This window comes from Rhincodon typus, chromosome 39 (genome assembly GCF_021869965.1).
Source record: "Rhincodon typus isolate 14 chromosome 39, sRhiTyp1.1, whole genome shotgun sequence".
NCBI lineage: Eukaryota > Metazoa > Chordata > Chondrichthyes > Orectolobiformes > Rhincodontidae > Rhincodon > Rhincodon typus.
Genome location: NC_063370.1, coordinates 2,759,794 through 2,771,294, shown reverse-complemented (window position 1 = coordinate 2,771,294; position 11,501 = coordinate 2,759,794). Strand labels below are relative to the sequence as shown.

The following is an 11,501-nucleotide window of genomic DNA, read 5'->3' as shown; positions in this document are numbered from 1 at the left end:
TAGTGTCCCAGGGATGTGCAGGTTAGGGTGGATTGGCCGTGCTAAATTGCCCCGTAGTGTCCCAGGGATGTGCAGGTTAGGGTGGATTGGCCGTGCTAAATTGCCCCGTAGTGCCCAGGGATGTGCAGGTTAGGGTGGATTGGCCATACTAAATTGTCCCGTAGTGCCCAGGGATGTGCAGGTTAGGGTGGATTGGCCATGCTAAATTGTCCCGTAGTGCCCAGGGATGTGCAGGTTAGGTGGGTTAGCCATAGGGAATGCAGGGTTATGGGATGGGAAAGGGGTGGGCTTGGGTGGGATGACCTTTGGAGGGTTGGTCTGGACTCAATGGGCCGAATGGCCTGCTTCCACACTGTCGGGATTGTGAACATCCTCAACCTCACTTTCCCGCCTTTCCCCATAACCCTTGATTCCTTTACTGATTAAAAATCTGTCTAGTCTTTAATATACCTGAGAACAGAATTTAATGAAATTTTGGGACAGGTTGAGGAACGGTTTGGGCTCCGCCAGTCTCTTCAATCATGGCCACACATTCTGTAAAAAGCTGAGAAACAGAATAACATCGACTGCAAGGTGACATTAACCCCCTGGGGGGGAGAAGTTTTCACAGGAGCAGAACCCTTCGTACTTGTCTCCTCAAATTACCCCAAATCTCTGTGAGGACCACGGGAGACTGGAGACAGGCTCCCTGAGGACTTCGTGCTGCAAATTAATTCCATGAATTTTTTCCCAAATGGCGAAGATGCAGAAATTCCTCGAAGCTTAATCTCAGTTGAGTGCCTAACTACGCAGCGCAGATGCTCCAGGGTAGATTCAAAAGAGAATCTGATCAATTATGCCTTTCAGTTGAAAGCAAATCCAAAGCAAAATAGTTTCTCTGGTAATTATTACATTTGAAGCAGTTTTTTTATCTTGCAAATAACAAACTTCAACACTTAGCTCCCTGTAAATACTGAAACAGCCTGAGGAATGAGCTGATTTGATTGTAGCAGAATGAATTGGAACATTGTAGGGAAGTGGTTGGTGCTGAGCACAGACAAATGGGACATGACTTTCTTTGCTCTGCAAACCTCAGGCAAATAATCCAGAGATGTGCTGCGATGGGCAATTGCAATCTCCACAATCAGGGATAACAAGGTGTAGAGCTGGAGGATCACAGCGGGCCAGGCAGCATCAGAGGAGCAGGAAAGCTGACGTTTCGGGTCTGGACCCTGATGCTGCCTGGCCTGCTGTGTTCATCCAGCTCTACACCTTGTTATCTTAAACTCCAGCATCGGCAGTTCCTACTCTGTCTACAATCAGGGGCAGTGTTTCGGTTCACAAAGGCTCAAGTTCGAATCATAATGTGGAGTGACATTCTGAGGACTGAGGGAGCACCACACTGTCGGAGGGTCAGTGGAGGGAGCGCCACACTGTCGGAGGGTCAGTGCTGAGGGAGCGCCGCACTGTCGGAGGGTCAGCGCTGAGGGAGCGCCGCACTGTCGGAGGGTCAGTGCTGAAGGAGCGCCGCACTGTCGGAGGGTCAGCGCTGAGGGAGCGCCGCACTGTCGGAGGGTCAGCGCTGAGGGAGCGCCACACTGTCGGAGGGTCAGCGCTGAGGGAGCGCCGCACTGTCGGAGGGTCAGTGCTGAGGGAGCGCCACACTGTCGGAGGGTCACTTGAGTCTGTTCACTAGCACCCCCCACCCTCCGCTCCCAGGTCTATCTGCCTCATCTGAGCCAACACATGCATTCCCAATTACTTGGTCGTCCGCCCTCACTGGCTGTGGGATCTTGCTGTGCACTGAACAGCCATTTTCCCTGCATAATAACCATTCCTGAGACCATTGAAACAGAAAGGGATTTTGTATTAATAACATCGACAAACAGAAATTGATTTTCTCACTGAAAATGGTGGGTCTTTCAATCTCTCGTTCTGAAAAGGTGAAGGCAGCAGGGTCTTTAGGTGTCTTTGGGGTGAAGGAAGGGTGAAAGGTTATTGGAGGAAGCGGGCCAGGCAGGAGCATGTGGTCATCGGATCCACTGTGATCTTACCGAATGGCAGTGCAGGCTTGAGGGCTGAACGGCCTAATTTTGGTCCCAATTCCTTTGTTTCTGGGGGAAACTTTCAAAACTGCTTCATCAGTTGTAAAGGCTTTGGGAATATCCTTCCGCTGAGGGAATTTAAATCTGTCCCAATTCGACTCGGAGGGGGAGTCAATCAGATTCCCACACCAGTGCCCAGAATTGAATCCTCAACAAAATCAAACCGAGAGCTCCCTTCTGTTGTGGGGGTGGTGGGGGGAGCTGGCTTGGCGAAAATTGGAGGATGGTTCAGGACCTTCTGATCCTCTGTATCCTCTCGGTGTCCAAATAATTCCAGGAGAAACCTCTTTCGAAGTGAATTATTGTTTTGGGGAGAGGGGTGGAGTTGGTTGGGGTGGGGTTGGTTGGGGTGGGGTTGGTTGGGGTGGGGTCTTTCTCTCCGAGACTATCACACTGCAATGAATCCAACAAACTGAGAGCTCAGCTGTCACAGAGGGTGGTTTGGGAGTTTCAGTTCAGTTAAAAAGGTGAACGCACAACCAGGAATGAAAAAGGCGGTTATAAAATGGGCAGGGAAATGGACGTAGACATTGGTAAAAGGAGAGAGACAAAAGAAAGTCGAAGTGTTTTTCCATCTGCATTCTACACGGTTAGAGAACAAGCGAGAGGCTTGAAGGAAGGGACACCTCCGAGAAGAGGGTGCTGGTTGGTAGGGTCACCGTTGGCATGGCGATGCGGCAAGAACAGTCAACTGTCAGTCGTCGTTTTCAGAGTCTGGCCTGAGAACAAAGATCGACAGTTAACTGCTGAGAGGGTGGGGGGTGCGGGGGTGGGTGGGGAATGCCATTAATTGGTTGCTTTAACTGGCCCATGGACAGGAGGGTCTCCCAAGACCCACCCTGTGGGTGATAAGACACCAGTGGGGGCACCTTGGCTACCCAGTATCCTACCTGGGATTTGTGGCCCCACCCTACCACCCTCCAAACCTCCCATCTCCGACGGGAGGAGCTGTTAATTGAAGGACTGGAGTTACGTGGAGTTTGGTGAGAGAGAGTTTGCTCCCTTGACTGAAGGATGTTACAGAATTGAGTTGGGTTTGGTTTAATGATGCAGTGTTGGTCATCAATGACCACTTCTCCACCCCAGAATCAATAGGCAGGGAAAGGCTGAGAATATGATGGCTTCACAAATCCCACTCTACTGCCAACCACAGAGCAACCACGTGTTCCAGAGAGTTGGGATGATATTGGTGAAGCCTCTTCTGGAGTACGGTGTCCGCTTCTGGTCTCATTGTTACAGGAAGGATATTATTAAGCTGGAGAGGGTTCAGAAGAGATTTACCAGGATGTTGCTGGGAATGGAAGGCTTGAGTTATAAAGAGAGGCTGGGACCTTTTCTACTGGAACGTAGATTATAGAGGTTTATAAAATCATGAGGGACATAGATAAGGTGAATGGCAGGTGTCTTTCCCCTAGGGTGGGGGATTTCAAGACCAGAGGGCATATGTTTAAGGTGAGAGGAGAAAGATTTAAAAAGGACATGAGGGACAACTTTTTTTGGACTGAACACTCAGAGGAAGTGGTGGACATAGGTACAGTTACAACATTTAAAAGATTTTTGGATAAGTACATGTTTGGAGCGTTGTGGGTTAAGTGCAGGCAGGTGGGGCTAGTTGAGTTTGGGATGATGGTCGGCATGGACTGGATGGACCGAAGGGTCTGCTTCCATGCCGGATGACTGTATGCCTGCCACCCCTTGCCATTGCTGTTACAGAGACAGTGCCTTGCTCACACTCAGCGACTCACCGTCACTTTCCATCTCTTGATAGACCTCGCGGGCCCTGGTCAGTTTCAGTGCCGGTCTCCTTTTCCACTGCTTGTACTCTGCTCTCGCCTCGGGCTCGAGTTCCCAGATCCTCCTCGGCATGGCTGCTTTCTTCCTGCTGATTCGCTGGCTGTACATTTTGGCCAGCAACTGGACCTTGTTCATGATTTTCTCGGAGTTCTGGAAGAGGCAGCCATCGATATCTCCACAGAGCGGCGTGCCTTGGCCGACACACCAAGGTCCGTAGGTCACATTGTCGCTTGGACCGGTCTTGCCTCCCAGGCCGACTTTCAGCCCAGGCTTCCTGTCCGTTGGGTCCTGCTTCACCTCGTCGGCTGACGCTCCGGGGAATTCCGTGGAGGGGCTGAGGTCAGAGTCCTCCAGGATTAGCAGAGGCTCGCTGTAGCCCGGCTGCCGGGAGCTGGGTGGGCCCTTGTTCTTATCCAGTGCTTTACCACAGCCATTCCAAGACTCATGTTTGTGGCAGAAATGAGCTGCTTTCTCCATTTCTCGCCAAACCTTGAGAATTTCGGCTGAGGATTTGAACTCCGGCTCCGGTTCGGCCTCTGTGGGCCGTTGGCTCAGCGGCGGGTCAGTGCCATCAGGGGGCTCCGGGAGCACTCGGACAGAGCCCAGCTGGAGCTGACCATCCCTCGATTGGGAGCGGGGCTCTGAACCCGCGCCTGGTGCACTGACCGACGGGCGATCGCTGCCAGGAACCTTCTCGCTTGGCGCCTCTTGAATGCTCTCGTGCGCCGTCTTGTAATTGAACCACAGGACAGAGTCCCTCACCACGCCAGTCGGTATGAAGGAGATGCTCTCTCTTCGTTGGAGGTGGGATTGGTCGTTGGCCATCTCTGCCGACTCGTAATAGTTCTTGATCTTCTCAATTAGCAGCCGGTCATTTTCCATCTGGACTGAGTCCTTCTTGGCTGCGTTTGGTTTGGCCAACCGATCGGCGTGGCCATTACTGGGGGCTTCCTCCCCAAACTCCTCCTGGACAGGACTTTCTGACCTCATCGCTACGGGACAGCCATTAACTTTAAAACCGTCCTCCCTCCCTGGTAGGGTCTCCTCACTGTCATGGTGGGAACTGTGGTGGTCTTCATGGTCCAGTAGTGACCTCTGACCCTCACAGGTCAACCTTCCATTGGCAAATGAGCCAACATCTTGAGAGTCCCGGCCAACTTGGTCCATCTCGCCCAGTGATTCCAAATTGTTCACATTCCTTCTTTGTCTCTGAAGGTCATTGTCTTCGGAGGACTCACTGTTGTAGGTTTCACATCCCTCTGTTCCATTGACGTAGGCCATGTCTAGCAGCGAAATCTCGGACACTTCGACATCTGCATCTTCATAAACATCCAGCAGAGAGTCATCCCCGTTTACCGTTCGGAGTTGAAACGAGGGCTCCTCTACAATGGCGCCCAGACCTTCCGACGTTTTCTTCTGCAACAGCTCCATGTTCGCAAATATCTGTGCCTCGATAGGAGGAAGGAAATGCAGTTTTAATTTGAAAGGTTTCAAACAATCTCATAACATTTCCTATTTTGCCAACAGCTCGAATGGAGAATCCCTTGAAACCACTTGATGAGCTCCAAATGTTTCTGAATACAGCTTTTACTATGACCAACGTTCCCTTGATTGTCCTTTCTGGTTCTCCCCATCAGCCTCTGCTCCCCTGAATCCTGGAACAAACAGAACATCCTTCCCCAGAGCCCACTCCGCACGTAGCACCATCTTTGAGACTGGCACAAGGAGTTTCCTATGAACAGCAGGATGTGTCTGGTCTCTGTGAGGGTGTGAGTTCTCTTGTTTGTAGTGTATGCAGCTGTCCAATAAATACTTGGAACTTACCCCATATCTGTCTGCCATCTAACTCGACAATTCCCTCAAAATGCTCAACCCCGATTCTAAACACAAACTCAAAAGAAAAAGCCTGCAATCTGTAAAAACTATAACATCGCCGACCTGTTCCATCTCCAAATCGATGTTGCCGATGCCGCAAAATTCCGGGCCTTCTTCGTACTGTTCAGCATCCTCCTGCTTCTCCGTAGCACTCTGGACTATTCGCTCTAGGGAGGCCTCATCTCTGGATGGGCGATGAGGCGTTTCTGGTGAACCCGACTCTCCAGACTTGGCTTCCGCGCCGACCTCCAGCTCCACCACGCTGGATGCCAGTGTAGTGGCACTGCCCAGTAAACTCAGTGTCTCCATGTTGGAGAGTAGATCGTCATCACTGCCCGTATACTGGAAATAAGAGCAGACAGTGTGGGCTGTTGACGCCTACAAGGAATTTCCAGCACAGAAACAGGCCATTTGGCCCATCTGATCCATGCTGGTCTTTACAATTCACACCTCTCCCACCATCTCAGCCAATCAACATGACACAGAGTAGACCATTCAGCCCTTCAAATCTGCTCCACCATTCAATATGGTCATGGCCCTTCCTCGAGATCACTGCCATGTTGCTGTTTTATCCCCATATCTTTTACTCCTTTCCCCAGGGGGTGTTTGGTACCTAAATTAGTCACCTCAACTACTCCCTCAATGACATAGAGTCATAGAGATGTACAGCATGGAAACAGACCCTTCGGTCAAACTCATCCACGCCGACCAGATATCCTAAATTAATCTAGTCCCATTTACCAGCTTTTGGCCCATTTCCCTCTAAACCCTTTCTATTCATGTCCCCATCCAGATGCCTTTTAAATGTTGTAATTGTACCAGCCTCCACCACTTCCTCTGGCAGCTCATTTCATACACGCACCACCCTCTGCGTGAAAAAGTTGCCCCTTAGCCTTCCTTTTAAACCTTTCCCCTCTCACCTTAAACCTATGCCCCTCTAGTTTTGGACTCCCCCTATCCTGAGGAGAAGACCTCGGCTATTCACCCTATTCATGTCCCTCATGATTTTATAAACCTCTATAAAATTAACCCTCAGTCTCCTACATTCCAGGGGAGAAACGTCCTGGCCTATTCAGCCTGTCCCCATAGCTCAAACCCTCCAGAGTCCCTGTAAGGTCCTTGTAGATTTTTCCTAAACCCTCTCTAGTAGTTCAAACCCTAATCTCAGGGTGAAGCTGTTTCTCCTGCATTCCCAATTGGGTTAATTCATATTTGTTTTTAAAGTTACAGCCTCTACTCTTGTTATCTCCTTCAAAAGTAAAAATATTTCTGTGCCTGCTCCCTCAGTTTTTCCCACATTTTTAAATACCTGAAACAAACTATTAATGGATCTTGTGTTTCTCAATAGTAAACATCCCTGATAAGTGGAAACACACCCCAGTTCTAGTGTGTTCTGGCTCAATGTTTTTCTTGTATCATCTCCAGTGCATTTTAGCAATTTGGAAAACAGAACTGCATTCTAAATCTACTCCTTTACAATCGCAACTGAAGTTTTGCCATTTTAACTGAGTTTGGCTTGGATTTGTCAATATTTAGAGTAGCAGACTAAGTGGGATCCAATGAACAGTGATTCAGAACAACTTTGCTGGTTACTGTTTAAACCCCTTCACCTAATAAAAACTGAAAGAACTGCAGATGCTGTAAATCAGGAACAAAAACAGAAGTTGCTGGAAAAGCTCAGCAGGTCTGGCAGCATCTGTGAAGTAAAAAACAGAGTTAACCTTTTGGGTCCGGTGACCCTTCCTCAGAAACCCCTTCACCTACCTGGCCTAGACCAGCTGAGGACACAAAGGGCATAAATTTTACTTCACAGCCCCAAAGGATGGTGTGTATAGTCACTCTAAAGAGCCACCAGCGGCCAGACTCTGCAACTACGGTGTGACTGTTGACATAGGATATGTTGACATATTTATGTCGCAATTCATAATGGCGAATGTTAGTATAAGAGTGCGTCCAATAAGCCAGAAAGTCGCAAATAATGTTAACAGAAACGAATAAGGGATGGAAAGCAAAAGGTTGAAATGTTGAAAGGAGGGGGGTGCAGTGTGGGTTGTGCCTGCAGGCCATGATGGGGTGGCTAGGTTCAATTAGGAGGTCAGGAGCATTATTTTCAGCCCGGGGATTAGAGACGCCAGGCAAAGCAAGATTAGTAAAAACCAAAAGAATTGCAGATGCTAGAAATCAGAAACAAAAACACAAACTAGTGGAAAAGCTCAGCAGCAGCTGTGGGGAGAAGTCAGAGTTAATGTTTTGGGTCAAGAACTGAGGAAGGCAAGGTTAATGTCGGCTGTGATGTTATGGGTTCAAACAAGATTTCCTGGGCAAGGGATGGGGATGAATAAAAAAGTAGGAGGTTGATTTTGGAAATGATGAATTCATTGCACTAATAGCTACCTCCTGCTGTTAATATTCCTTCCGTTCTTAAGGTGCATCCAGTGAGGGCTGTTGTGGCAGTGTCCCTACCTTTGAGACAGGAGGCCTGGGTTCAAGTCCCACCTGCTCCAGAGCGGTGTGCCATAACATCTCTGCACCCAGTGACGGGAAAAATCTCTGAGGGAGGCCCAGCATTTCGGCATCGTCTCCTTGCCCTTGGCGGTCAGTGCCAACCCACAGCGTCATGGGTCCAAACCTTCAGGGACACTGACCGTGGAGTTCTGGATGAGGCCGGGGTGGGGGGGAAGGGGGAAGGGGGCTGGTTTTCACTCCTGGGAGTCACACTGTAAAAGGAACAAGCGAGACACCGAGAGGTGTTTCTGGAAAGCAGGAATTGTGGGCTCTGTGTCCGTATGATGCCACGTTCTGTCTGATTCCTCTTATAGGAAGAGCAATGATATCTCCAATTTCAGAGGAAGAATGTCACAGTGTAGGATTAAGTGATTCTGTGTGATGGCATCAACAATGATATTTCCCTTCCTCGAGTGAGGATCAGTGTGATGATGGACTGAGCGAGAGATTGATTTTTGTCTGTTCCGAAAAATCAAGTCAGGTTAGGCACCTTGGTGCCAAGAACAGATATGGTTTGCAAGCTAACAAAGTATTTTTCTTTTCGTTTAGTACTTCAGGCTAAAGGGGGAAGAGGTCATAGGCACCATCAAATACTTTTGGAAGATTTGTCCCCTCCCCCTAATCTGTCTGGGCACAGACAGAGAAATGTTCTCTGGGCATTGTAGGCTGCACTACAGTGATTACATTAACTTTTAGAATATGCTCATGTTCATCATGTGGGACAATTATCACAGATGTTTAAATATTTAAACTGAGGCTTCCCGCTTTTTGAACAGGAATTTTGAAATGTTCTGGGTAACTGAGTAGTGGAATGTAGAAAGAGCTATCTTGGATCATTATATTTTTGGAACAACACATAAGCTCCAGCTCGCAATCTCTCATTTGCAATGGTAATCATTGTCTTTGAGAGACTGCGTTGTCCTCGCTGGAGAGAGCTGTTGAGGCTGGATTGCTGAGTATATGCAAGGCCGAGATAGATATTTTAATCAGTAAAAGAATCGAGGAAAAGGCAGCAAAGCGGAGTTGAGGAGGATCAGATCAGCCGTGATCTCACTGAATGGGCGAACAGACTTGATGGGCTGAATGGCCTACAATCTCCTGTTGGCGACATTCGAATAAGGCCAAGAGGAGATCGAGACAAAATTCTCTTACCTTCAGCTGTGTTCCTGTTGCCAGTTGTTGGAGAGAAAGGTAAAGAGGGGGGAAACAAAATGGGAAAAGTATTGTTAGCATCTGACCTTCCTGATGTCTCTCAGTCACCGCCGTGCCCTCACTGCTGTCCCCCCACCCCACAAGCCAGGAGGCGCCATTGTCAAAATCATCCTCCTGCCAGGGAAATTCCATAAGACATAGGAGCAGAAATTAGGCCATTCGGCCCGTCAAGTCTGCTCCACCATTCAATCGTCTGATGTTTTTCTCAACCCCACTTTCCCACTTTCTCCCCGTGACCCTTGATCCCCTTGATCATCAAGAACCGATCTATCTCCGTCTTAAATGTACTCAATGACCCAGACTCCACAGCCTTCTGTGGCAGTGAGTTCCATAGATTCACCACTCTCTGGCTGAAGAACTTTCTCCTTATCTCCGTTCTAAAAGGTCTTCTATTTACTCTAAGGCTGTACCCTCGGGTCCTAGATTCTCCTACTAATGGAAACATCTTCCCAACATCCACTCTGCCCAGGCCATTCAGTATTCTGTAAGTTTCAATTAGATCCCCCCTCATCCTTCTAAACTCCAATGAGTATAATCCCAGAGTCCTCAAACGTTCCTCAAATGTTAAGCTTTTCATTCCTGGGAGCATTCTCATGAACCTCTTCTGAACCCGCTCCAGGGCCAGTACATCCTTCCTGAGATGTGGGGTCCAAAACTGCACACAATCCTCCAAATGTGGCCTGACCACAGCCTTATAAAGCCTCAGTAGTACATCCCTGCTTTTATATTCCAGTCCTCTCAAAATAAATGCCAACATTGCATTTGCCTTCCTGACTACTGACTCAACCTGCAAGTTTACCTTGAGAGAATCCTGGATTAGAACTCCCAAGTCTCTTTGCACTTCAGACTTCTGAATTTTTTCCCCATTTAGAAAATAGTCCATGCTTTTATTCTTCTTACCAAAGTGCATGACCTCACACTTTCCCACGTTGTACTCAATCTGCCACTTCTTTGCCGACTCTCCTAAACTGTCCAAATCCTTCTGCAGCCTCGCCACCTCCTCAATTCTACCTGTCCCTCCCTGTCTTTGTATCATCTACAAACTTAGCCAGAATGCCCACAGTTCCATCATCTAGACCATTAATGTATAAAATGAAAAGTTGTGGTCCCAACACTGACCCTTGTGGAACACCACGTCACTGGCTGCCATCCTGAGAAAGACCCTTTTATCCCCACTCTCTGCTTTCTACCAGACAGCCAATCTTCTATCCTTGCTAGCACCATGGGACCTAACATCATGGGCCCTTATCTTACTCAGCAGCCTCCTGTGTGGCACCTTATCTCAGGCTTTCTTGAAGTCCAGGTAGATAACATCCACTGGCTCTCCTTGGTCTAACCTGCTCTTTACTTCCTCAAAGAATTCCAGCAGATTTGTCAGGCATGACCTCCCCTTGATGAAATCATGCTGACTTTGCCCTATTTTACCATGCACTTCCAAATATTCAGAAATCTCATCCTTTACAATGGGCTCCAAAGTCTTACCAACGACTGAGATTAGGCTAATCAGCCTGTAATTTTGTGTTTTTTTGCCTTATTCTCTTCTTAAACAGGGGTGTCACGTTAGCGATTTTCCAGTCCTCTGGGACCCTCCCTCACTCCAGTGATTCCTGAAAGATCACCACTAACACCTCCACTATCTCTTCAGAAATTTCCTTCAGAACTCTGGGGTGTAGTCCATCTGGTCCAGGTGATTTATCCACCTTCAGCCTTTTCAGATTTCTAGCACCTTTTCCTTCGCAATGGCCACCGTACTCAGCTCTGCCCCAACTAACTCTCTTAAATGTTTGGGATGTTACTTGTGTCTTCCACTATGAAGACTGACACAGAGTACTCATTCAGTTCCTCAGCCATTTCTTTGTTCCCCATTACTACTTCTCCAACATCATTTTCCAGCAGCCTAATGTCCATTTTTACCTTTCTTTTGCCCTTTATATATCTAAAGAAACTGTTGCAATTTTTTTTTGCATTACTGGTGAGCTTACCGTCATATTTAATCTTCTCCCTCCTTCTTTCTTTGCTCGTTGTCCTCTG

At 48.3% G+C, this 11,501-nt stretch overlaps 1 protein-coding gene across 1 annotated transcript in view; it reads right to left on the bottom strand.

The window, feature by feature from the left end:
- Positions 1-11,501, bottom strand: part of LOC125487277 (nascent polypeptide-associated complex subunit alpha, muscle-specific form-like) — a 22,978-nt gene that overhangs the window by 9,375 nt on the left and 2,102 nt on the right. Inside the window, exons 3-5 of the mRNA XM_048618146.1 lie at positions 9,411-9,424; positions 5,817-6,095; positions 3,830-5,321 (exon numbers count right to left, since the gene is read on the bottom strand). Coding sequence (XP_048474103.1) covers positions 3,830-5,321; positions 5,817-6,095; positions 9,411-9,424 — 1,785 coding nt within the window. The remainder of the gene's footprint in view (positions 1-3,829; positions 5,322-5,816; positions 6,096-9,410; positions 9,425-11,501) is intronic.